Source organism: Mus musculus, chromosome 4 (genome assembly GCF_000001635.26).
Source record: "Mus musculus strain C57BL/6J chromosome 4, GRCm38.p6 C57BL/6J".
Classification (NCBI taxonomy): domain Eukaryota; kingdom Metazoa; phylum Chordata; class Mammalia; order Rodentia; family Muridae; genus Mus; species Mus musculus.
Window position 1 is genome coordinate 144352716 of NC_000070.6, and position 27238 is coordinate 144379953.

At 42.9% G+C, this 27238-nt stretch overlaps 2 protein-coding genes across 3 annotated transcripts; one reads left to right on the forward strand and one right to left on the reverse strand.

Annotated features, from left to right (window-relative positions):
* The first annotated feature begins 5248 nt into the window (after positions 1-5248).
* Positions 5249-11704, forward strand: Pramel31 (PRAME like 31). 2 transcript variants are annotated; one of them, NM_001034101.2, is made up of 4 exons: positions 5249-5265; positions 8894-9207; positions 9686-10276; positions 10555-11704. In NM_001034101.2, the coding sequence occupies exons 2-4, from the start codon at positions 8921-8923 to the stop codon at positions 11120-11122; spliced, it is 1446 nt and encodes a 481-aa protein (NP_001029273.2). In that variant the 5' UTR covers positions 5249-5265; positions 8894-8920; the 3' UTR covers positions 11123-11704. The 2 variants fall into 2 exon arrangements, with proteins under 2 accessions (NP_001029273.2, XP_017175786.1); XM_017320297.1 differs by lacking the exon at positions 5249-5265 and having other exon boundaries at positions 8882-9207; positions 10555-11122.
* Positions 11705-20044: 8340 nt separating this feature from the next.
* Positions 20045-25218, reverse strand: Pramel15 (PRAME like 15). The gene is made up of 3 exons (NM_001115077.1): positions 24926-25218; positions 23977-24546; positions 20045-20615 (listed from the first exon to the last, which is right to left on the reverse strand). Exons 1-3 carry the CDS (start codon positions 25216-25218, stop codon positions 20045-20047), a joined length of 1434 nt encoding a protein of 477 aa, NP_001108549.1.
* Between the last annotated feature and the right edge of the window lie 2020 nt (positions 25219-27238).

The following is a 27238-nucleotide window of genomic DNA, read 5'->3' on the forward strand; positions in this document are numbered from 1 at the left end:
GCTATAACTGGGTCCTTTCAGCGAAATCTTGCTATTGTATGCAATGGTGTCAGCATTTGGAAGCTGATTATGGGATGGATCCCTGCACATGGCAGTCACTAGATGGTCCATCCTTTCGTCACAGCTCCAAATTTTGTCTCTGTAACTCCTTCTATGGGTGTTTTGTTCCCATTTCTAAGAAAGAGTAACATTCTGTTCTTGTGGCTGTCTTCTTTTAGGTTTGTAGAGGGATTACCTTCTTGCTTTTCCTAGGACATGGTTTCTGTCCTTGTATTGGTTTTTTTCTGTTATTATCCTTTGAAGGGAGGGGATTCGTGGAAAGATAATTTGTGAATTTGGTTCTGTCGTGGAATACTTTTGTTTCTTCATCTAAGGTAATTGAAAGTTTGGATGGGTATAGTAGCCTGGGTTGCCATTTGTGTTCTCTAAGTGTCTGTATAACATCTGTCCAGGCTCTTCTGGCTTTCATAGTCTCTGGTGAAAAATCTGGTGTAATTCTGATAAGCTTGCCATTATATGTTACTTGAACTTTTTCCCTTACTGCTTTTTTAAAAATTTTTATTTTATTAGGTATTTTCCTCGTTTACATTTTCAATGCTATCCCAAAGGTCCCCCATATCCACCCCCCCCCAATCCCCTACCCACCCACTCCCCCTTTTTGGCCCTGGCGTTCCCCTGTACTGGGGCATCTAAAGTTGGCAAGTCCAATGGGCCTCTCTTTGCAGTGATGGCCGACTAGGCCATCTTTTGATGCATATGCAGCTAGAGACAAGAGCTCCGGGGTACTGGTTAGTTCATATTTTTGTTCCACCTATAGGGTTGCAGTTCCCTTTAGCTCCTTGGGTAATATCTCTAGCTCCTGCATTGGGGGCCGTGTGATCCATCCAATAGCTGACTGTGATCATCCACTTCAGTGTTTGCTCCTTACTGCTTTTAATATTCTATCTTTATTTAGTGCATTTGTTGTTATATTTATTATGTGTTGGGAGGAATTTCTTTTCTGGTCCAGCCTATTTGGAGTTCTGTAGGCTTCTTGGATGTCCATGGGCATCTCTTTCTTTAGGTTTGGGAAGTTTACTTCTATAATTGTTTTGAAGATGTTTGCTGGCCCTTTGAGTTGAACATCTTCATTCTCATCTACTCCTATTATCTGTAGGTTTGGTCTTCTCATTGTGTCCTGGATTTCCTGGATGTTTTGAGTTAGGATCTTTTTGCATTTTCCATTTTTTTTTTGATTGTTGTGCCAATAATCTCTCTGGAATCTTCTGCACCTGAGATTCTCTCATCCATTTCTTGTATTCTGTTGCTGATGTTCGCATCTATGGTTCCAGATTTCTTTCCTAGGGTTTCTATCTCCAGCATTGCCTCACTTTGGGTTTTCTTTATTGTGTCTACTTCCCTTTTTAGGTCTTGTATGGTTTTATTCAATTCCATCACCTGTTTGGTCATGTTTTCCTGCAATTCTTTAAGGGATTTTTGTGCTTCCTCTTTAAGGTCTTCTACCTGTTTAGCAGTATTCTCCTGTATTCCTTTGAGTGAATTATTAAAGTCCTTCAAAATATCCTCTACCATCATCATGAGATATACTTTTAAATCCAGGTCTAGCTTTTCGGGTGTGTTGGGGTACCCTGGACTGGGCGAGGTGGGAATGCTGGGTTCTGATGATGGTGAGTGGTCTTCGTTTCTGTTAGTAAGATTCTTACATTTACCTTTTGAGACCTGGTAATCTCTGGAGTTAGTTGATTTGGTTGTCTCTGGTTAGAGATTGTTCCTCTCATGATTCTGTTAGCCTCTATCAGTAGACCTGTGAAACTAGCTCTCTCTTCTTAGTTTCAGTGGTCAGAGCACTCTCTGCAAGCAAGCTCTCCTCTTACAGGGAAGGTGCACAGACATCTGGCATTCAGACCTCCCTCCTGGCCGAAGATGAAGGCCCAAATCAGGACCTGTCCCACCCAGAAGCTGTGTTGCTTCGGCCTGTCCCAGAAGATGTTAGCTTCTGTAGTCCACACTCTCTCCTGTGCAGACTACTCTCAGCGGAGTCCCAGACCCAAGATGTCTGCCACCGATGCTCAGGCAATGCCTTCCTGGGCTGGGCGGACATGTATCCTCTGGCTGGAAAGGTGCCTGGATGTCTGGGGCCCGAAAAGGGGGCTACCTCAGAAGCTCTGTGGTTCCCGCCTATCTCAGAAGCTGCTAGCTTCTGTAGTCCACATTCTCCCCTGTGCAGAGTGATCTCCACAGAGTCCTAGCACCAAGATGTATCCTTCCCTGTCATTCAAGCAGAAACAAGAAACAACTACAAAGCGTCACTCATAAAAATAGATCTCTCTATGACATCTAAAACAAAAGCCCAAACTATTCTCTCTCAGGCAGAAATGAGAAACAAACAGAAAGTGGTACACACCCAGAAAAACATAACCAAATTGGTGGACATACCTTGGCACACCTGAGCCCACTTGTACCCGAGACCGAGACTCAGGACTTCTGGCCTTGCTGTAGCCTTCCTTGGCTTCCAGATACATCTATCCTAACTGGCTATGGAAACAAGCTTCCTTTAGACTCTGTAGATCTCACAGAAAGTTTCTAACATTCAGACAAATTAGCCACCACATAAGTCACAAGCTTTTGCACGATTTTGCAAGTACTCGCCTGCTCAGACCACATAGTATCACATTTCTGACACTCAGATAGATTCCTCAGCACTGCTCAAACCAGAACAATCACCATGGCAACACAAGCCACCAGGTTCCACACAAATAAATCATCTCTGCACAGCTGGAAGGGTTCCACATTTACCTCTGGACAAGCTTGCTCCATTCTACTCTACAGATCTCACACAGAAAGCTCAGACACTACAGCTCTCAGACAGGGAATAAGCTTGGAGTTTAACACAGTGCTACAAACATAAAAACACAAACTCCTAGACCAGTTTTGCCAGCTTTAAGACCCTCCAGACGGATAGTATTGTGGCAATGGGGAAATTCCCGGCCAACACACCAAAATGTTGTGCCAGGGAAATGTTAGTGATCTCCCAAGACACACAGGAGCCAATCTGATGCAATTCACAGAAGATTCTTTATTCTATTCGAGTTTGCTCAGGCCCTGCCAATGCACCAGGATGGTTTTGGTGGTGGAGGAGTCCGAATGTCTACTGGGGTAAAGCATTATAGTCAACAGCAAACAGAGAGTATGTGTGCAACCATCTAATTGGAAAGCCACTGTGGCATTTAACATAATTGGCTGGTACTGGGAGTCATTTCATAAACTTGATTTCTGCTCCCTTCTGCAGTGGTGGCCATTAGACAGGAGGTGGGCTTGTAACCTTGGGTGCAGGTTGATTGTGGGAATAATCAGGTGACACTGATCTTGTTTGAGTTGTAACCTGGAAACTCTGCTCTTGTTGGGGATTAGCCTAGAGACTGGAGTTAGGCTCAGGTTTTGCCGGGGGCCAACTTGGAAATGAATGTTAGATACCAGTATGCTAGTCTACCTGAGTTCAAATTTAGGTCAGGTTCTCTAAAACAGAGTCTGAATTTAAAAGCTTTGGCATCTCAGTTATATTACATTTTCACCAGCTTTCTGTTTTGCCACTTTTTCACTTCGTAAGCTTGACTGTCCTGTAATGTGCTTCATAGACTGTCTGAACTCAGAGGTCTGCATGTATGTTTCCTAACCACTGGGGTTGAAGGTGTGTTCCACCAAACCTGTGTTTAAGTTCTTTGTTTGTTTGTTTGTTTTCACCTAGAACTTGCTTTGTTCTAGGCTGGTGGGGAATTCAAGAGATCTGCTTATCTTTGCCTCCTGGGATTAAAGGATTGTATTACCACTACTCAAATTTTTGGGGTGAGATCTTGACCCAAGGTCACTACTCCCTTAATTCAATTCAATATCCTTGAACACAGGATTCAGTTCCATTTCACTTCCTGGTGCCCCTTTAATACTCAAAGCATATATTTTATATTTTTACTTTCTCATCTTGCTATGCTGCTCTTCATAAGCTTTAATCGGAGAACAAATTCTATGATGGTATTCATTAGGACCTGTCTGGGCAACAGCAACAAAAAGCCCTAGAAAAGCTGCCAAGGGGAGGTCCAGAATCCTGGAGGTGTGAATAGGGTAAGGAGAGTACTGGCTGAGCACCTGTGGATCTCATAGCTCTATTAAGCTGCTCTTCCTCTTCAATCAGTGACCACAAGGGGATGGGACTCAATCCACCCTCAGGCAGCTTCTCAGGGTGACAAGCATCACAAAATGACCGACAGATATTTCTTCCTGATTTCTCAGATGACCATATTGAAGATCTGGTGTTGAGCCTGCTTGGGTGTTGTACCAGAGACGCCAAAGGAAGTTCTTGGCCAGCTTTGCGAAATGAGTTGATCACATGCTACTCTGGGCTATTTAAAAAACAAAAACCTTTAACAACCAGTCATGAGGCCTCATACTTATAATCTCAGCACTCAGGAGGCAAAGGCAGCTGGATTACTCTGTTTATAGCCAATTTGATCTACATGAAGAGCTTCCCATAATCCATTTTCTCAAGCCATACCAAGTCTCCAATAAAATAAGTGAATTGTTGACAAAAATAATAAACTTACTGATTAAATTACATGGGTCCAGTAAGACAACTCAATGATAAAGTTTTACTCTGTCAGAAGTGATCCACTGAGGTCAACTTCAAACAAACACACACACTCAAATACACATGCAAAGGAATCATGGAAACTGAAATAAATAGCATATTTACACTCAAAAAGCACACACACGAAAACCCTCACACATTTGAGTATGTAAACACACAATGAACAACTCAATCAGTGGACTCTTCACTTTCTTTCTTTCTTTAAAGATTCATTTATTTATTATTATGTGTAAGTACACTGTAGCTGTCTCCAGACACACCCAAAGAAGGCATCAGATCTCATTATAGGTGGTTCTGAACCACCATGTGGTTGCTGGGATTTGAACTCAGGACCCCCAGAAGAGCAGTCAGTGCTCTTAATCACTGAGCCATCTCTCCAGCCCTGACTCTCCACTTTCTAATTTACTTTATTTTTGACTTCACACAAATAACTATGATTGAATAAAAAAAAATTCAATCATAAAGATCCAGTAGATTGAATCTTGTGCTGGTGGCGGGTAGGGGGTGGAGCTACGTAAGGTGGGTGTGAAAGAAAAAGAAGTATAAAAGGGTTAAGACACTCAGAGTCTGGGAGTGCACAGTTTCTGCCTGACCCTGCAGAGAATAGATGCGGATATCCTGATCAGGTAAGTCACTGATCACTCTCCTCCACCAGGAGGCCTCTCACAGTCTGGACATTTCAAGATGCTGGGCTTAAAATAAAAATAGGGCAAATTCTGGTTGCTCTCCCTCCAATGATGATGATGGCGGTGGTGGTGATGATTACATTAGGTTTGGTGTTATTGAGAAACCCACATTGCATTGGAACTTTCATGTTAATAGGTTCATTTGAGTATTTTTGGGACTGTGTCCCAAATGGAAAGGCTAGTCTTGAACTTCAGATTCTTCTGGCTCTGGACAGCCTCCTAGGCTCATTCAAGATAGGCAATTCAAGATAGGATCTGCTTATAGTTTAAATCCTTTGAAATTGCTTTAACTATGTTTCATCGATTAAGGCTTTGCAGTTGGTTGAATTGAACTTTGCTCCTAACTGTAGCTTACACATAGGTATGTGAACTACTAATAGTTTTGTAATTCAACCCACCTGTCTCAGCTACTCTGAGAACTGGAGCTTTAGTAATGTGTTATTATATATAGCCTTGGTTGTTTGACATGATATTGTGTAATACTGGAATAAAAACAAACAAACAAACAAAAACAAAACAAAAAACTTGTAGAGGGGATCCAGCATCACTTGGGAACAAAAATTATAGTCCTAGCTGGTAGTGGTGGTGCACGCCTTTAATCCCAGCACTCGGGAGGCAGAGACAGGCGGATTTCTGAGTTCAAGGCCAGCCTGGTCTACAAAGTGAGTTCCAGGACAGCCAGGGCTACACAGAGAAACCCTGTCTGGAAAAAAACAAAATTATAGCCCTGAGCACAGATAATCCCAGTTCCAGGCTGAACATGGCTGCATAAAGATTCCTTGACTATGCATTAAATTAAAAAAAAATCAAATAGATGACCTATAAAAGTGGCTCAATATTAGAGCACTGGTCTAATGGGATCAAACCCTGGGGGCATTTAAATAAGCTTGGTCCAGGGAGCAGCACTATTAGGAAATGTGCCTTTGTCCCTCCTCCTAACCACATCGGAGTCAGTCTTCTACAAGTGGTCTTCAAATGAAGATGTAGAACTCCCAGCTCCTCCTGAACCATGCCTGCCTGGACACTGACATGCTCCCATTTTGATGACGATGGATGGAACCTCTGAAGTTGTAAGCCAGACCTAATTAAATGTTGTTTTGATAAGAGTTGCCTTGTTCACGGTTTCTATTCACAGCAGCAAAAACTAGAGATCCAAAGTTGCTACCAGGGTATTGTTGTGATAAGTCTGACCATGCTTTTGTTTGGAAGAGTGTGGATTTTAGGCCTTTGGATTTGGAAAATCACGGAATGTTTTCAGTGGAGCTTAATAGGCTATCCTAGTAGGAATACGGACGAGTTGGTTGTTGAGAGGGATTTGAACTGTGCAGACTTGGCATAAGAGGTTTCAGTGGAGAAGAATTATAGTATGCGGTGTTTTTGTGAAGAATGTGGCTGTCTTTTGACTTTGTCTGAAGAGACTGCCTGAGGCTAAGACTAAAGTGAAGAGAATCAGATTAATTGCATTGACAAAGGAAATATCAGCAAAGGCCAGCATAGACTTTGTCTTCTACCTTTCTATCACGAAGAGCATTTTTTTTAAAATCAAATATAGCAAGCTCAGAAAGGAAATAGACACACATACACACACACACACACACACACACATACACACACACACACAAGCAATAATAAAGGGACACCAGGACATGAAATGGAACTTAATCCTGTGCTGAAGGAGATAAAGAGCTTAAGGAAGTGGTGATCTCAGGGCAAGATCCCACTCAGCTAATCTTACCATTTGTATTTGCAGTTGAACAAGGAGTAATTTGGAGTTTAAATCTGGAAAGAACTATAATCTAGAAATGGAAGGCACGCTTGTCATCCAGATCTTGAGTCTGGAAGATACAATCTTTTGATCTAGATTTTTAAGAACAGTGATCATGAAAAGTTTAGGCCCAGAAGTCTTGGTACATATCTTTAATCCCAGGAGACAAACCCAACCATATTCAAACCACCAAAAACCCTACTACCAAACCACCTCTATCAAGACATTTCCTATCATATTTTATTTGAAATCTACTCCCCCGGACAGGAATGAAAGTATAATATGTAGCTTAGGTTTCCCCAGAATCCTCCTTACACCTCCTCCGAAGTGCTGATATTAGAGGCTCCTACCACCACACCTGGCATCTATGTACTATTTTAAAGCAAAGTGCACTAGCCAGGAGTTGTAGCTAAAACTGAATATTCCTTTTTTTTATTAGATATTTTCTTTATTTACATTTCAAATGTTATCCCCTTTCCTAGTTTCCTCTCTGAAAATCCCCTATCCCCTCACCCATCCCCCTGCTACCCAACCTACCCACTCACGATTCCTGGCCCTGGCATTCCCCTGTACTGGGGCATAGAAAGTTCACAAGACCAAGGGCCTCTCCTCCAATTGATAACCAACTAGGCCATCCTTTGCTACAATTGCAGCTACAGATACGAGTCTCTCCATGTGTTTTCTTTGGTTGGTGGCTTAGTCCCAAGGAGCTCTGGGGGTAGTAGTTAGTTTATATTGTTGTTCCTCCTATAAAGCTGCAAACCCTTTCAGCTCTTTGGGTACTTATAGTCTAACCCTCCCAGGGAGAGTTAGGAACATGGTGAGGCGGGGCAAGCTTAGACTACAGAGGTTTGGAAGTGTGCTCAATTTCACTCTAACCTCCACACTATGCAATACCGTATTTTAAATAGTATACAAATCTAGATGTTTTTCCTAAAGCCATTCTTTTCCTGTACCTCAATACAATATGGGAAATGCCCTTCCTTGTAGCCCCCAAGCACTGGCATCACCACCTCAGACTCAGTCTTTCTGGGTCCTCTCATTCAGTCATGGTTTTAGAGTTGCTTTGAGGAAAGATATCAGTCTTGGTTTGGCTTTACATTTCAGACAGGGTCTGGCTGAGTTACCTACCAGACCCTTGGGCACTCTTTCTTTCTTTCTTTCTTTCTTTCTTTCTTTCTTTCTTTCTTTCTTTCTTTCTTTCTTTCTTTCTTTCTTTCTTTCTTTCTTCCTTCCTTCCTTCCTTCCTTCTTTCCTTCCTTCCTTCCTTCCTTCCTTCCTTCCTTCCCTTTTAGTTTTCCATACATGGTTACTTTGTGTAGCATTAGTTGTCCTAGACTAGCTCTGTAGACTAAGCTGGCCTCAAACTAACAGTACTCTTTGCCTCTGCCTCTTGAGTGTTGAAAACAAAGTTATGTGTTACCACCACCCAATGGCAATGTCTTTCTTTGAGGGGCTTCACAGGCAGAAAGGTGAACAATTCATGTTTTGCCACAAAATAGATGCTGATCAGACTGCTTGCTCTTTCCAAAGGGGAATGAGATTCAGAGGAGCAAGGACCAGTGGTAGTTACCTCATGTGTCAATGGTTAATTTGTGCAGTTATGCAGATTCTTATAAGAGACCCCATATGTAGGGAGTGATAAGGGTTTGGCTTTGTGACCACCAGATCTTGAAACAGGACACACTGAGTTCCACACTGTGGCCCAAGCAGGGATTCTGGCACTTTGGTGGTTCCTTTGATGCAGGAATTTAAAGATTCCTAAGATAATCTTGAACATTGTATTTCTGGATGCTTCAACAGGTCTATTCATTGTACAGATGCATCAGGATGAGCTTCCAGGCTCCACCCACACTCCTGAGCTTGGCAGTACAGAGCCTGGCGAAGAATGAAGCCTTGGCCATCAATGCTCTGCAGGAGCTGCCCAGGGAGTTGTTCCCACCACTCTTCAAGGCAGCCTTCACTGGCAGACACACGAAGATACTGAAGGAAATGGTGGGAGCCTGGCCTTTACCTTGCCTCCCTGTGGGGGCACTGATGAACATCCCTGACATGACAGTATTGCAAGCTGTGCTGGATGGTGTAGACATGCAGCTGACAGGAAATTTTCACCCAAGGTAAACAAGAATTATGTAATGACAAGTGGCTTACATTTAAGTATAAGGAGAAGGACATCTGGGCTCATGGAAAAAGAGGTCAAAGGTAGAACAGAGGTTTATGTTGGTATCATCTTGAAGAGCTACAGTGTCCTGGACAGTTGTTGAATCCTGGTAACAAATATCCATTAATTATGAAGTACAGCTTAGAGCCCATGTAGCTACACGGTCCTGTGTCTCTCCTGAGTAATAGATATAGGATCAGTGGAAGTTCAGAGTAATAAATGGAGGAAGCAGGGCAGATCTCCAGAATCAGTTAAGGCAGAGAGCCCTTGCCCAGAAGGCTTGAGTTGCTATGTGGAGACCCAGTACTGGAAACTTAAATCTGTGGGAGACAGAGCAGAACAGTGAACAGCTGACAAGAAAGATGCCTAGAAAAAGCTGGCTAATGTTTTTGGTCTTTTGTATCTTCCTACATTTCTATCTGTTTCACCCACAGCAAGCGGAAGCTTCAAGTGCTGGACCTGAGAAATGTGCACCATCACTTCTGGGATGTTTCAGCTGGACCAGAGGATGAAGACAGCTCAGCAGAGACAGTGTGTCAAAAGCAGAAAGCAACACACCCTCATAGATATGCACTGAGGAGACGTTTAAAGGTGGTTACTGACCTACACCTTCAGTTTGATCTAGAGGAACATCAAACTTACTTCTTGCAGTGGGCACAGGAGAGAAGAGCTTCCCTGAACCTGTGCTGTGTGAAATTGCAGATTAGGGGATTGGCTATGCACACTGTCAGGAAGATCTTGCAGATTTTCCAACCATATTGCATTGAGGAGTTGGAATTGAATACAGGCTGGACTCTGTCCACACTGGCATGCTTTGCACCTTGCCTTGGTCAGATGAAAAATCTTCGTAAACTCCATCTAACACTAGTCCACGAGAAACTCTTCACTTTTCTACATACGTCAACAGACATACAGGAGAAGAGCGTCACCAAGTTCATTTCTCAGTTCTCCAAACTCAACAGTCTCCAGCATCTCGCCCTGGCTGGCCTCTACTTTCTCACTGGCCACATGAATGAATTGCTCGGGTAAGGAAGGAGGAAGAATTCTTTCTGATTCCACAGCAAACATTTTCTGTTTCCCATATAGACTAGGGGCCATGGTAGATGTAACAATAAGGATCAAGTCTTATCATGATGGTGACTGGTCACAGCCTAGAAATGGGACTTGAGTTGGCTGACTCAAACAGGTTGCACTGGATGCTCACTACCATCCTGTGGTGACAGTGACTCACGACATGTGGTCTCTCCTACTCTAGATTAGCCTTGTCATTCTATACCAAACTAACCCTCTAGTCTCTCCTTAGGTGTCTGAAGACTCCGCTGGAGTTCCTGTCAATGGCTCTCTGCAAGTACTCACAGTCAGACATGGAGTCCTTTGCCCAGTGTCAGAGTCTCCATCATCTCAAACATCTGCATTTGGCAGGTATCATTTTGCATGATCTGAGTCTTGTGCCTCTTGGGATTTTCCTAGAAAACGTTGCAAACACTCTGAAGACCTTGGAATTAGAACATTGTAGGATGACAGACTCTCAGGTCATCGCTTTTATCCCTGCCCTGAATAAGTGCTCTCAGCTCATCGAGGTCAACTTCTGTGACAATGACATCTCCACGTCTGTCCTAATGAACCTTCTGCATCACACAGCCAACCTAAGCCAGCTGATCATGGAGCTTTATCCTGCTCCTCTGGAATGCTATGAAACCGGTTTTGTTCTTAGAGCAGAGAGATTTGTCCAGCTCTCTTCTGAGCTCATGAACATACTTCGCACTGTTAGGCAGCCCCACTCTATCTGTTTTGCCTCTCAGTTATGCCTTATATGTTCACAGCGCTGTACATATGGTCTGGAGACCAGACTTTGCCATTGTTGCCAGTAAATAGGAGAAGGATGCGTTTGGTAACTGAGAAATGAAAGTCTAAGGACAAGTCTATGATCAAGGGGTTCCTGAACACATGTCTTCTGACATTGATCAATGTATTGGAGACAAAGGGGCTGACTGTGACATCTAGAGAGTGGACCTGTGAGGAGAAATGACTAATGGAATCATACAGTTGTGCATTTCAAAATGTGGATTTGTCCAGGAATAGATGGGAACGGTGTGTTCTCTCTCTAAAGGATATTCTTCCAGTCTTTCTTTCTACTTAACAGTGTCATATTAGCTCATGCTGGACTTGAACTCATGCTTTTCTCTTCTCCATGATTGCTGAAGTCACTGATAAATGCCACCATGCTCAGCTTGCAGGCAACCTCACTGTAGGACGCTATTCATTAGGGGCCCCCAAGCTCTGTTGGCCACCTACATATAAAGATCTCTAGGAGATAGACAAGTCCCTGTCCTCCCCTGAAGGATTGCATTATAAATGTCCAGTGGGGAACTCTAATTTGTTCATGATTCCTGAACCTAGCCATTGTGTTTCTTTGTGACTGAATGTTCATGTAGCAATAAATAATAATAATAATAATACCACACCTTTTGTTATTTTTTCCTCATTATTATGTTTATTTTAAAATATGTGTAGCCAAGATTGCTCAACATGCAAAGGATAACTGTAGCCAATCTTACCAGTCTGACGTTGATCCATGCATGAGACCCACATGATGGAAGCAGGGAGCACTGACTCCCAAAGTTGACCTTTCACCTCCATGATCCTTCAACAGTGGGTATGCTATGTAAAGTGCAGGTATCCACAAAATAAAATTAAAACTATATAGTAGTAGTCCCAGCACTGTAGGTGAATGATGATTTCCATAAAACATGAGAAACTCAGAAGCACCCCTCCCCAAGTATAATGTGAGCAAAAGTAAAACTCGTGCACTAAAGGGGTCCTGAAAGATGGCTCAGTAGTTACACAACACATGATGCTCATGCCAGGAACCTTGGTTCAGAGAAGGCATCTGTGCTATGATGGAGACTCTTTCCTAAGCCGGCTAGCACTTCCTTTGGCATGTAGCCGTATGTGTTTAGTAAATATGTGTTATAAAAATCCTTAGTATGTTTTAAATGGAGACTTGAGAATGCTCTCTGGCCTCACGCTAGTCTTAAACTTATGATCTTTCTGCCTCACCATTATGGGAACACAGCTATTCACTACAATGCTTAGCATCTTTTTTGGTTTTGTTTTTGTTTTTTTGAGACAGGGTTTCTCTGTATAGCTCTAACTGTCCTGGAACCCACTCTGTAGACCAGGGTAGCCTCGAACTCAGAAATCTGCCTGCCTCTGCCTCCCAAGTGCTGGGATTATTAAAGGTGTGTGCCACCACACCCGGCTGCTTAGCATCATTTAATAAAGTTTTCTGTGCTCGAGGAAGGGTTTGAGTGTGGGCAGTGTGCATGTTTCAATGCCTATGTGGACTTCAGAGGTCTACATTTTTTTCTCCACCTAAGCTTTTTTGAAACAGGGTCTCTCACTGAACCTAGAGCTTACTTCTTTGGGTAGACTATGGCCACTAGTCTCCATATATATGTTGACCTATACCAATCAATTTGCAAGTCCTGGAATTTGAAGGCCTTAAAAAATGAGGCCGACTTCAGAGTAGTTCTTATGCACAAATGTAATAAAGAAAACTGCCAAGCTCTCAGATCAAGTCAGCTTGACAGACTGAGGCTTGGAAGCTACTCGAGAGGCAAAAGAGTTTCATGGAAACTCGCTCCTGGAATCTGGCGTTCTCTCTAACCCATACATTAATTTCCATTCCCGGTTAGTCTAGCGTATGGATCCACGTCCTCTCTTTTAGTATTATCCTATTATAAGTGCCTTTTAAGATTGAATTCTGACATAGCTAAAGCCAGTGTTCCAACAGTCCTAGAACGTCTTGAGCAAGACTATGGGCTTGGAATTCAGGAAGAATGTTGCTATTCAGTGACATTCAGAATAGCCTCTGGTACTACACTATTACTTAGAATAAAAGCCAAGTTGCTCCCATATGCAGGTATTTACAATGGTTTAAGAAGTAGAGAGGGCTGTGGTTTTAGAGTATTGCATTATTCGTGAGATGGTTAGCTAGAACGGAACTCCCTAGTTAGAACCATGACTTGGGTGTGAAAGCCCTTGTCCTAGGAGAGTAAAGACCTCACACCTGGCTTCTAAGACTATAGCTGAGTTACACCCATACACACGTATTTACAATGGCCTAAGGGGAAGGTGGACTATACAATAGACTAAAATAGGAACTATGGCAAGGGGAAGAACCTCACACCCTGGCTTCTAAGATTAAGTGAATCTTAAGTGGAGCCCTTGCTGATCCCAGTTGTTAACAATGAATTCTATCCCAGGTGGTTCCTGTTAGACCTTCTGTGTTTGTATTCCTCTGTTTTACGTTAGAATCCAGTAACCTCTTTGTACCTTGCTGGTATGTCACCCAACTTCCTTATTGTCTTCTGTATAAAAAGTTTGATGCTCGATTTAACAAATTACATTCAGATTCTACACAACCTCTCCTGTGTGCATCTGTCTGTCATTCATCCGACACTTTGCCCACCCGAGACTAGAGACTCGTTCCACGCAGACAAAGGGGCCCAGAGGGTCTGCGGCAGAAAACAATGATACAAAAAAAAGTACACATAAATATTTAAAATCATCTCTGCACAAGGCCCAACAACCCATATATTCCTGATCCAATTTGCTCAGCTCATGGGTGGCAGCATTTCAAGTGTCACTGAAGATAAGTTTACTCACAGATAAGACCAATTATTCAATCATAGCTTTTGAACACAAATGAAGTAACCTGCACTTATGAAATGGAGCCACTTCAAGGCTGAAAGACACCATATTATATAAAACTACTTAACAGAAAAGGGCACAGATTGACCTCCCAAACATCCAAGTTAAGCTGTATCAAGCCAAGCATAGTGACACATGCCCACAATCCCAGCACATAGGAGGTAGAGGCAGGAGAATCCAGAATTCAAGACCAGCCTGGACTACAGATTAAGACCATGTCTTGAAATAAAAATAAAACCAAAATAATGACTTGAGTCAAGGACATGATACCAGCATTAGACCAAGGAAGAACAAGGCCTGTTGGCAAAAGCCTGTAATCTCAGCTACTCTGAAGGCTGAGGCAGCAGGAGCACAGGGGCATATGAAAAATTCTTTTAGAAATTCACTATCATGGATGATAATTAAATAGATTTTTTTTAAAAAAAGGAGTTTATGCAGGCACAATGATGTATCCCTTTAATCCTTAACTGGGGAGGCAGAGGCAGATGGATCTGTGAGTTACATGTCTCAGCAGTTAGGAGAACTGACTGCTCTTCTGAAGGTCCTGAATTCAAATCCCAGCAACCACATGGTAGCTCACAACCATCTGTAATGAGATCTAATGCCCTCTTCTGGGGTGTCTGAAGACAGCTACAGTGCACTATTATATGTATACAGTAAATAATCGTTAGGCCAGAGCGAGCGGGACTGGAGCAAGAAGAAAGTGTCTAAAGACAGCTACAGTGTACTTATATATAATAAATAAATAAATTTTAAAAAATATCAGTAGTGTGGTGGTGGTTCTTACCTTTATTTTTTTATTAGGTATTTTCTTTATTTACATTTCAAATGCTATCCTGAAAGTCCCCTATACCCTCCTCCAACCCTGCTCCCCAACCCACCCACTCCTGCTTCTTGGTCCTGGCATTCCCCTGTACTGGGGAATATGATCTTCGCAAGACCAAAGGCCTCCCCTCCCAATGATGGCCTACTAGGCCATCTTCTGCTACATATGAAGCTAGATATATGAGTTCCAGCACTTGGGAAGCAATTTCTAGGCCAGCCTGGTCTCCAGAATGAGTTCCAGAGCAGCCAATGCTATATACATACAGAAAAAAAAACCTCTGTCTTAAATAAATGAATGAATGGAACAGAAATAGAAGAAAAGAATGAATGGAAGTAAGAAAGAAAGAGAAAATATGACATCATGAATTTTGCAGACAAATGGATAGAACTAGAAAACAATCCTCCAGAATGAGGCAACCCAGACTCAGAAAGACAACACGGGTATGTACTTGCTTATAAGTGTATATTAGCTGTTAAGGATACTCACACTACAATGCACATTTTCACAGGAGCTAAGTAATAAGGAGGGCTCTGCCAAGAGGCATGGATCGCCCTGGAAAGGGAAAATAGAATAGCCTTTTTGGGTGGGTTGGGGGCAGGTGGACATGGGAACATGGGGGATCAGGTGAGGAGGGAAAGAATAGTGATGGGACTAGAATAGGGGGTATTTAATAGTGTGGAAACCTAGAGCAGTGGAAACTTCCTGGATCCTGCTGGTGACCCTAGCAGGACTTCTAGTAATGGATGATATGGAGACTAAATGAGCAATCTTCAATAACCTGGTAAGGCTCCCAGTGCTGTGACTGGAACAGAGGAACATCCACAAAACCTTTGACACATACTTTTTTGTACCTGCAAGATGTGCTGGGGCAATGGTGGTCCAGAGCATGTGGAAGTAGCCAATCAATGACTGGTGTAACTTGGGGCCCAAACCATGAGAGGGAGCCCATGACCAACAGTACATGAATGACCAGGAACCAGAATCTAAGTGGCTCAGAGACTAGGATTTGTGCCTAGACCAATTATCATCACAGATATTTCCTCTGGCAGCTGATGGGAGCAAATGTAAAATACATTCAAACACTAGAAAGAGCTCTGGGTACCCCATGGAAGATGGGTAGGAAGGATTGTAGGAGCCACAGAGGTTTAGGATACCAGGAGAACATGGTCTACAGAATCAACTAAGAAGAGCACATAGGGGCTCACAGAGACTGAAGTGGCATTCATGGAGCCTACATGGATCTGAGCTATGCCCTCTACATACATAATGTGGTTATTTAGCTTGGGACTTTTGTGGGACACCTAATACTGAGAGTGGGGTGTTTCTGAATCTTCTGCCTTTTCCTCCTATTAGGTTGCCTTGATGATTTGTTCCTGGTCTTATCACATCTTGCTATGTATGTTCAGCGATATCACTTGAATGTATGCTCTTTTTTAAAATTTTTGTTTGTTTGTGTTTTGTTTTTTTAGACAGGATTTCTCTGTATAGCCCTGGCTGTCCTGGAACTCACTTTGTAGACCAGGCTGGCCTTGAACTCAGAAATCCTCCTGCCTCTGCCTCCCAAGTGCTAGGATTAAAGGCGTGTGCCACCACGCCCAGCTTAAATTTTTTTAAAAAAATATTTATTTATTATTATATCTAAGAACACTGTAGCTGTCTTCAGATGCACCAGAAGAGGGTGTCAGATCTCATTACGGATGGTTGTGAGCCACCATGTGGTTGCTGGAATTTTAACTCTGGACCTTTGGAAGAACAGTCAGTGCTCTTAACCTCTGAACCATCTCTCCAGCCCGATTTTTTTTAATGGATATTTTCTTTATTTACATTTAAAATGTTATCCCTTTCCTAGGCCCTCCCCCAAGAAACCCCTTGTGCCATCCTCCCCATGCTTCTATGAGGGTATTCCTCCACCCACCCACCCACTCACAAATGCCTGGCCTCGATTCACCTATACTGGGGCATCTATGGAGCCTTCATAGGACCAAGGACCTCTCCTCCCATTGATGCATGACAAGGCCATCCTCGGCTACATATGCAGCTGGATCTCCTTGGTTGATGGCTTACTCCCTGGGAGCTCTGGGGGCATCTGGTTGGTTGATATTGTTGTTCTTCCTTTGGGGTTGCAAATCCCTTCATCTCCTTCAGTCCTTTCTCTAATTTCTCTATTGGTGAGCCCACATGCAGTCCAATGGTTGGCTTCAAGCATTTGCCTCTGTATTTGTAAGGCTCTGGCAAGACAATTCAGGAGACAGCCATATCAGGCTTCTTTCAGCATGCACTTCTTGGCATCCACAATAGTGTATGGGTTTGGTGACTGTATATAGGATGAATCCCCAGGTGGGACAGTCTGGGGAAGGCCTTTCCTTCAGTCTCTATTCTATACTTTATCTCGATATTTGCTCCTGTAAATATTTTGTTCTCCTTCTAAGAAGGACAGAAGGACCTACACTTTAGTCTTCCTTCTTCTTGAGCTTCATGTGGTCAGTGAATTGTATCTTGAGTATTTGGAGCACTTGAGCTAATATACACTTATCAGTAAATGCATATCATGTGTGTTCTTTTGTGATTGGGTTACCTCACTAAGGATGATATTTTCTAGTTCCATCTATTTGCCTAATAACTTCATGAATTCATTGTCTTTAATAGCTGAGTAGTACTCCATTGTGTAAATGTACCACATTTTCTGTATCCATTCCTCTGTTGAGGGACATCTGGGTTCGTTCCAGCTTCTGGCTATTATAAATATGGCTGCTATGAACACAGTGGAGCATGTGACCTTATTACAAGTTGGAACATCTTCTGGAGTGGTATTACTGGATCCTCTGGTAGTACTATGCCCAATTTTTTGAGGAACCACCAAACTGATTTCCGAGTGGTTGTACCATCTTGCAATCCCACCAGCAGTGGAGGAGTGTTCCTCTATCTCCACATCCTTGCCAGCATCTCCTTTCACCCGGGTTTTTTATTTTAGCCATTCTGATTGGTGTGTGGTGGAATCTCAAGGTTATTTTATTTGCATTTCCCTGATGACTACGGATGTTGAACATTACTTTAGGTGCTTCTCGGCCATTCAATATTCCTCAGTTGAGAATTCTTTGTTTAGCTATGTACTACATTTTTAATAAGGTTATTTGATTCTCTGGAGTCTTAACTTCTTGAGTTCTTTGTATATATTGGATATTAGCCTTCTATTTGATGTAGTATTGGTAAAGATTTTTTCCCCAATCTGTTGGTTGCCATGAACATTGCTGCTCTGAACATTGATCAGAAGTTTCTCTTTGCAGTGGGCTTCAGTTAATATGAGACTCAACTGATCCAATCACTTATTCCTAAGTGGCATAACTTTAGCATACTCCTGCCTTTAAGGAACATCACAGCAGATAATCATCAGACCTAGGAGGTAGGATAGAGTGCTGTGAAATGCAGTTCCATGGGTGCTATACTTATGAGCAGTTACAGGAGATAAAGCTAGTGACATTCCATACAGATAAGAGAGGTGTCTGTAAGTCCTACCCTTAGTGGTAGAACTATTGGCATGATGGTTACAGAGTAAAGGAGACTCACTTTTCTTTAAACATCTGCTTGGCCAAGATCCAGTGGATGGCCCCATACAAATGTTATTACAGGTAACAATAATTGGATTCACTGTGCATTAGTGTTTTATTTCTACACAAAACATGAGATTCGTATGTGTGCCTAGAACCCATGGAGTCCAGAAGAGGATGCTGAGTCCCATGGAACTGGACATTATGAATCATCAGGTTCACATTGGTAACAGAACCTGAGTACTTCGCAAGTACAGCAAGTGTTCTTAACCTCTGAACTCTCTGTCTTCCCAGGGCTGTGTCTTTTTTTTTTTTTTTTTAAGGGAGTGAAGTTGAGAAGATGGAAAATGTGTTGGGGAAGGGGTCGAAAAAGTTGGGAGGAAGTGGGTGGTAGTGATGATGGTCAAAGAATGTTACCTTCCATGCATGGAAATCGCAAAGGACAAATTTTAAAAATACAAGCATTATTTTAAAAGAATTTGTGGGTCGGGAGATGGCACAGCAGGAAAACATACTTGCTGTCTAGACTAATGACTTGTTTCAATCCCCGTGACACACAAGGTAGGAAAAGAACCTCCTCATGCCAGGTGTTCCCTGATCTCCACACTCATGTTGGGCACCAAGCACCCACACACATAAAAAAGTGAATAAAGGCTACTTCTTGGAGATTAGAAACTAAAGGAAAAAGGGGAGTGACAGCACAGGTGGCTTAGCAGTTCATGCACTTGTTGCTCTAGTAGAGGACCAGCGTTTGGCTCCCAGCGTTCCTACGGGTGTCTCAAAACTGCTTGTTAAGTCCAGCACTACTTTCAAAGTACATTATCATCTTCTGGGCTTCAAGGGCGTTGATACTCATATGCATAGGCATGCCCCATCCTACCGACCATTCTCCCAACCACCACCACCCCACACACGCTTTCTGGCCTCTTTTAGCACCTGCATTCATGTCACATACACAGATTTTATATATGAATCTCATTCTGTAGCCCTTGCTTGCCTAGAAATCAGAGCTCTACCTGCATGCTCACACAAACATGCCCCAAATACAAAATGAATCTTTTTTTTTTTAAATGGGACTAGAGAAATGACTCAGTGGTTAAGAGCACTTGCTGCTTTGGCAGAGGAGTCAGATAGGGTACCCAGCACCCACATGAGAGCACATAACTCCATGTAACTCCATTCCATGGAATCTGATTCCCTCTAGCTTCCACAAGGACATAGGATATGCATGGCATTACATACAAACATGCAGGGAAGACACTGACACTCCAAAATAAGTCTTTAGAAAATTTGTAAAATTGTTTTAAAAGCCCCAGTACCTTTTCCTCTTAATTCCTTCAATGTGCCAATTGTCCCTCATGTCCTGAGTATCTTGGATTACATCTTCAATACACTCCCATCAGACTAGAGTTTACTGCAATCTTTAGGTTCATGTATCTGCCACAACCAGCCACACAGTTGAGATGTAACAGAGTCCCCCACCCCACCACCCCAAAAAAAGGGAGAGAATATGAGAGCAACTTCAGCTTATTTTATTTCAAGTGGCTGTTCACAGAACAGTCTTAACTTTATAAATATAAACCATTATACTTGTCAACATGTCAGCAAGCAATCTAAAACTGAACGTTGTATGTCTCCTTACTAGACACCTGTACCTTGCCTTTCATCTTCCAGTGTCCACCAAGGTTTTTGATATTTGCATACAGCTAGTAAGATCTCCGACAATTACACATAATGGTTTTGTTATAGATATATCTATTGCAGCACTGATCACAGCGGTCAGTACCGAAGAAGACTCTGCCTGGATTCCTAAATGTTTTCAGTAGATTCATAAGCTCATCACAATGTTGTTGCATCCTTTGCATGAGGGGAGTACCATGGTAGTCATAACTGTCCTGAGGAACAGGGTATAGCTCCAGCCTTAGATGTATCAAGCTGGCAGTGTGGTGTAGTAGGTCCTTCATGGCAAGCATAGAGATTTGGTTCCCATAGAAACTGAACTTGGTGAGCTTGAAGCACTTGCTCAGGGCAGGTAGGATGGCATAGAGCTGGCCATCTTCAAGGTGACAGTCCTCCAAGTCCAAGGCCACCAGGGTGGGTCCAGCTTTTACTAACAGAACTTGGAGAGGTTCAGGACTTAAACCAGTCAATCTGACATTTTCCAAATTCAGTTGTTGCAACTGACTGACACATGGGAACTCAGAAAAATGGCTCCATTCTGATACTGAGAGATTACAGTGAGTCACTGCCAGTTCATCCAAGGAGGTCTTCACGGACCTAATGAGGAAAAGAAGCAGACAGTTCTTGGAGTTGATGGCTAGTACAGGAGGAAGACCAGGAATGATACAGGAGGACCATGTGGGCCAAAATTATAACTGTGTGACAGATCAGTAGCCATGATGCTACATGAGAGTCTACATACTAAAATCTGTACTAACGTCTGCCACCATCCTTAACTGCACATACTTCCTTCACTGTCAAGCAATACTCAAGTGATGGTAAGAGGAGCAGGGCACACACAGAAAGGATTAACCCAACAAAGATCTGGCACAAGCCTTGCATTACCCACTGAACAACCACACCCTCAGAACAACCTGTTTTTATCCGGTGTTTCATGCCTTTGCAACTCCCTAACGTCACCACTTCACATTCCCAACTACCCATCCCCTAGCCAGTCTAAAAGTCATCAAAACTGGGTAAGGTAACTGGTCATAGCAGTGCACATCATTGATCCCAGCACTTGGAATATAGAGATAAGTGGATATCGGTGAGTTTGAGGCCAGCCTAGTCTACACAGTAAGTTTCAAGATAGCCAGAGCAACAAAGTGAGACCCTATCTTGAAAAGGAACAAAAAAAAAAAAAAAGCGGAGTATTGCAACTCACAACTGCAATGTTGACACCAGGAAGCCGAAACAAAAGAAACAAGGTGGTAAGGTTGCCAAGGCCATTCTGGGGGACATAGTAAGAAGTCATTTTTAAAAGAGCCCATTCCTGCTGGGTGGTGGTGATGCACACCTTTTTGTTTTTGTTTTGTTTTTTTAATTTTTATTTTTTATTAGACATTTTCTTTATTTACATTTCAAATGCTATCCCGAAAGTTCCCTATACCCTCCCCCTGCCCTGCTCCCCTACCTACCCACTCCCACTTCTTGGCCCTGGTATTCCCCTGAACTGGGGCATATTAAGTTTGCAAAACCAAGAGGCCTCTCTTCCCAATGATTGCCTATTAGGCCATCTTCTGCTACATATGCAGCTAGAGACACAAGCTCTGGGGGTACTGATTAGTTCATATTGTTGTTCCACCTATAGGGTTGCAGACCCCTTCAGCTCCTTGGGAACTTTCTCTAGCTCCTCCATTGGGGGCCCTGTGTTCCATCCAATAGATGACTGTGAGCATCCACTTCTGTATTTGCCAGGCACTGGCATAGCCGCACACCTTTGATCACAATACTCAGGAGGCAGAGGCAAGCAGAGCTCCTAGTTAGAGGCCAGAACATCTACAGAGGTCCACAGAATGACTTCCAGGACATTCAGGGCTACGTGAAGAAACCTTGTTACACACACACACACACACACACACACACACACACACACACACACACACACCAAAAAAAAAAATAATAATAAAATAAACAGAACAAAAAACAAACAAGCAACAACAAACCCAGCCCATTCTAAGGTGAGACTGCTTAGCAGATAAAGGTACCTCTACCCAAAGGGGCTTACAGTCTATGATTCATCCCTAGGATCTACATGGTAGTAGGAAGAGAACTGACTCTTACAAGTTGTCCTCTGGCCTCCACAAGACCTATAGGCTTCCCTCCCCACTCCCCTGAAACACACAAAATAAATGGCTTAGAATATAGTGATGAAGGTCGCACCTGCTTTTAATCCCAGCACTGGGAGTGGGGACAAAGGTAAGTGCATCTCTGTGAAATTGACAGCAGCCTGGTCTATAGGACAACTAGGGCTAGAGAAACCCTATTTCAAAAAACAAACAAACAAACAAAACCAATATAAAACAAAGTTAGGTGCTAGTAGTTAAGATCATTTGCCATTCTTGGAAAGAATGTGGATTCAGTTCCCACTACCCACATGGTGGCTCACCTGAAACCGTACCTGGGGATCAAATCGATGATGCTTTCTTCTGATCTCCATAGGCAAGTGATATACAAACCTATACTCAGACTCACACACATACACATAAAATATCAAAACATCTGTATAGCAAATTTTTCCTATTCCTTCAAAAAGGGCAAACTTTAATTTGTGCTCAAAGACTTCAAATACGACCATCATTTTTGGGAGCCATTAAGACAACACAATTGTACTGATCTCTGAATTGGGCCTCTCCCCCTGAGAAGAAAAGGGGGTCAAAAGCGGGCCACCGACACACCAATTCCGAGAACAACTACAGAATATTCCAGCCCTAAGTTATCGCTGATGTCCTGACCACACCCTGATACCACCAAGTTCCTGCCTTCCCCCCCCCCCCCGTAGCAGCCAAAAGAAAAAATTTCTATTGCCCCCCCCCCCACTGATAAGTACTTCTCCTTTTGCTTGTGCAATTCTATTGCCCCACCCCTCCCACTGATAATTATCTGTACTTCCCCTTTTGCTTGTGCATTTAAACCTTGGGCCTGGCTAATACATTGGGGCCTTGATGCAACTCAGAACATTTCCATGTCGTTATTCACACAAGGCCCTCGTCTCTCTTTTCCCCCCATTTGGTTCTTAGGAGAAGGTCCCCTCGAGACCCTCGAATAACTGGACCTGCTGGACGGGTCACATCATGAATAAGCCTGCACTATTCAGATGCAGTTTTTGATTGAATAATTTCATCATATAAATCTAGTTATGAGAAAATGAAAATATGTAGACCAGTCAGAATCAAGAGAGGCAAAATGATTCATACTTCAGCTTGGCTCCAAGGGAAATACCTGTTAAAAACTTTTGGAATTTTTCATTTATTTCTATAGGATAACATTAAAAAAAAATACCATTACATTTAAAGAAAAATTCCAGTATTTCCTATATGAGAAATTGTAGGCAAGCTGATATGTCCAATCACATGCCTGCTGAATAGAGCACAGATAGGGACCTAACACAGTTAGTTGTAACAATGTCCTTTTCACTTGTCTCTTCCCCTCTTAGTTGAAACACCCTAGCTAAGGAAGACAGCAGAATCCACTCACTAGATCTCATTGACTTTTTTTTTTTTTTTTTTTTTTGGTTTTTTTTTTTGGTTTTTTGAGACAGGGTTTCTCTGTATAGCCCTGGCTGTCCTGGAACTCACACTGTAGACCAGGCTGGCCTCGAACTCAGAAATCCACCTGCCTCTGCCTCCCAAGTGCTGGGACTATTAAAGGTGTGGGCCACCATGCCAGGCTTCTCATTGACTTCTAATGGGCTTCTCAGCATGCACCTCTTTGAAGACCACCAACTCCAGGCTAGGGCTGCATCTTTCCATTAGTGATTATGTGAGACTTCTCTCCAGGCCAGAGCAGAGATGAAAATGACACCCTGATATGCTAATGACTCTGTACTGCCAAACTACAGTGGCAGCAAGGACCCAAGGACCCACTAATGTAAAGGAATAAGGGTTTGATTTGCTTTGCTCTGCGAGCATGTCTTTACCCAAGCAGCTGGTCTAGGTGTCCCTCAAGGAAGCAGACAGCATCTAGATGCAGCTTCTGGAGGCTCTCCAGCTTAAGGATCTGCAAGGTGAACCTGGTGATGATACACCTCCTCTTCTCCGGAGAGATAATGTGTTCTTCACGGATGTTGGAGAGAGCAAGTTTACGCAAGTTCCTCATTTGGCGCAAGTAAGGAGCAAAGTTAAGCAAGAAGGATGGACTGCAGGAGGAATGCAGGCCCAGTGTTTCCACATAGTCCAGGTTCACCTTTTGTGAGAGCTTCCTGTAGTTTTGTTGGGATGGTGACCAGATCTGAAGCTTATTACAGTACAGCTGTAACAACCCTTTCCTCCTATCACTCCACTGAACGAGGTAGGAGAACAGCCTACTCTGGCCTCTATTGTTGAGCTGCAAGTCCACTAGTACTTTCAAGGGCTGTGTCATTACTGTCTTAGAACAGCAAGGATCTGTTTGAGTGGTCTTGGGTAACCAGTCATCCATGGCCCCAGGCCACACATTCAAATAGTTTTGTCCCACAGACCGTAAATCCAGCACTTCTAGTTTGTACTCCCTGTGGGTAAAACAGAAAAACAAGTCTCAGTAGCTAGGCAAAGGGACAATATCTAATGTGTGTCTTTATTATAGGACTGAAGCTGGCCTTCCATTCTGTGTCTCACTCTTTTCCATGGTCTTCTCTATGTCTCTGTCCCACTTCTAATACCCATGAAATCAGGGGCAGTCCTTCAGCTACTGCTGTATCCAACATAAGTCCTGCATACTCCACAGCCCTTTCCAAGATGGCACAGCAATGGCCAAAACCTTTGTGGTTCTCCAAGCTGCTGGCATAAGAATCCTCCACCACATCCTTGTACCCTTCCACACCTGACTCCCCTTCATCTCTGCTCTAGATTTTCTGGGCTACCCTCTGAGTGTACCTAAGTCTTCCTTGCCTGGGGTGAACCTCCTGGATAAGCAGCTTATCAACCTCCTCTAAGACAACTTGTAATTGAGTCTCCAAGTAGGGTGTTCTCTTCTTCAGAGCTCCAAGAGGAAGGCGAGGGAAAGGCCAGGAAGATACTATTGCCCTCAGGACCTTAAGATGGTTACCATCGTAGGCTTGCTTCAACAGTTGTGGTAAGAATAGTTCAGGTAAGTACTGCAAAGCGCTGATGGCCAAAGCCTCATTCCTCAGAATGTTCTGGGCTGCCAGCTCTTGGAGTGTGAGTAAGGGCTTGCTGCTCATCTTGATGGTTCTTCAGGGATAAAGATCCTGGAAAAGCGTGAGAAAAAAAAAAAAAAGGAACATCTATTTATCTGTTAATGCTTAGACAAGCCTTCTCACCCATCACAGGGCCACAGTCCCTGCTCATTCCACTCCAGGTTCCACTGAGCACAAAGTCACAGTGCTCACTGCTGGTTGCAGTAGCTATCTTCTCCCAAGCATCACTGGCCACAGCCTACTTCATTATCACCCATTCCCCGTGGGAAGGGAGTCCTGAGGATCTTGGAAGCTGACTTAAACCCCCTGGGGTAGTTTTTCTCACTACTCAAAACCCTGTATTGCTGGCAGTAGTGGCACAGACCTGTATTCCCAGCACTTGAAAGACAAGAGGTCTAGAGCTAGAGTGGTGGTTCAGCAATTAAGAGTGCTTGTTGTGCTTGTAGAAGACTTGGATTTGATTCTCAGCCTTCACATATTAGGTAACAACTGTAACTCCAGTTCCAGGAAATCTGATGCACCTTCTCAGACACACAAGTGGTGCATATGGATATATGAAGGTAAACTAACTCTCTCTCAATTCCCTGACCACTAGAGCTACAGAGAAACCCTGTCTCAAAAGAAAGATAGGAGAATCAAGGGATCAAGCCCAGCTTCAACTACTTTGCAAAATGGACATCAGCCAGGGCTACATGAAACTTCAATAAGATATCCTAACTTTGCCCTAACTTGATGTCTCTCCAACCAGTGTACACAAATTAAATATTTTGTCCAATTTATCTGATATGGAGGCTCTAATGTTTCTTGCAGAAACAAAAGGCTGCCTCATTTGTGCTAAGTAGTAGCAAAATATTTAAATCCACACCCAGCTTCAGGCATATTGAGCATGAAGACTTTTGGTGCCTTGCCCAGGTATCTAATGGTTAGCTGGCAATGATGTAGAAGCAGATGCCAACAGAGCAGTATTCTCAAACCCAGAACACAGAACAATATGACACAAGTACCAAGAGGTTTATTTGTTTTAATTAAGGTGGCCTTGTTTTGTCTTGTTTTTGTTTCTTTGTGTAATCCTGGCTGTCCTGGAACTCACTCTGAAGGCTGGACTCAAAGTCAAAGATCCACCTGTCTCTTTCTCTCGAGTGCTGGGATTAAATGCATTTGTCCCCACACCCATCTAAATTAAGGTGTTTTAAACACTTATTTTTATGTGTATGGGCATTTTAGCTGTGTGCATATCTATAGATAATGTTATATATGTTTCCCAGTCTTATGTATGTTTGTATGTATGTATGTATGTATGTATGTATGCATGTACTTTATTAGGCTGAGTCTTATTACTACGTAGTCAGAATGGAAACTCACTCTGTAGACATGTAGATAGACCAGGCTAGCCTTGAACTCAGATATGCTTGCCTAACCAGTGCAAAGATTAAAGGTTTGGAGCAACATGCCTGGTTTCCAGACAGAAAGCCCCCATTCTCACCACCTCCCCCCCCCCCACACACACACAGGGTTTCTCTTTGTAATCCAGGCTGGCCTTGAACTCAACAGAGAGACCTCCATCTCAGTAATAACAACAACAATCCAATTCAGTAAAATATGAAGTTTAAAATTTAGGATCATATAATTTGTGCAGTACTGCATTCTCAGCTCCAAATAGAGAGAACTTTAATAATGTTTGTCTCATGGGCTGGAGAGATAGCTCAGCAGTTAAGAGCACTGACTGTTCTTCCAGAGGTGCTGAGTTCAATTCCCAGTAACCACATTGTGGCTCACAACCATCTGTAATGGGTTCTGATACCCTCTTATGGTGTGTCTGAGGACAGCAACAGTACACTCACATATATAAAATAAATATTTTTTTAAAAAAATTGTTTGCCTCAGATTTTTTGTAAATTTTTATTTTATTTTTTAGACAGTCTCTCTTAATGTAGCTCTGGCCTGGAATTCTTTATGTAGACCAGGCTGGCCTCAGACTCAGAGATGCTCCCACCTCTGCCACCTAAGGGCTGGTATCAAGGGTTCAATATCACATCTGGAAGTT

Coding starts and splice junctions, on each gene's coding strand:
- Pramel31 (XM_017320297.1), top strand. CDS start 8,882: ATGCTTCAACAGGTCTATTCATTGTACAGATGCATCAGGATGAGCTTC. Junction 9,208..9,685: donor ACAGGAAATTTTCACCCAAG/GTAAACAAGAAT, acceptor TTTCACCCACAG/CAAGCGGAAGCTTCAAGTGC. Junction 10,277..10,554: donor CACATGAATGAATTGCTCGG/GTAAGGAAGGAG, acceptor GTCTCTCCTTAG/GTGTCTGAAGACTCCGCTGG.
- Pramel15 (NM_001115077.1), bottom strand. CDS start 25,218: ATGAGCAGCAAGCCCTTACTCACACTCCAAGAGCTGGCAGCCCAGAAC. Junction 24,547..24,925: donor ATCCAGGAGGTTCACCCCAG/GCAAGGAAGACT, acceptor TTTTACCCACAG/GGAGTACAAACTAGAAGTGC. Junction 20,616..23,976: donor CACCTAGACCAGCTGCTTGG/GTAAAGACATGC, acceptor TTTCCTCATTAG/GTCCGTGAAGACCTCCTTGG.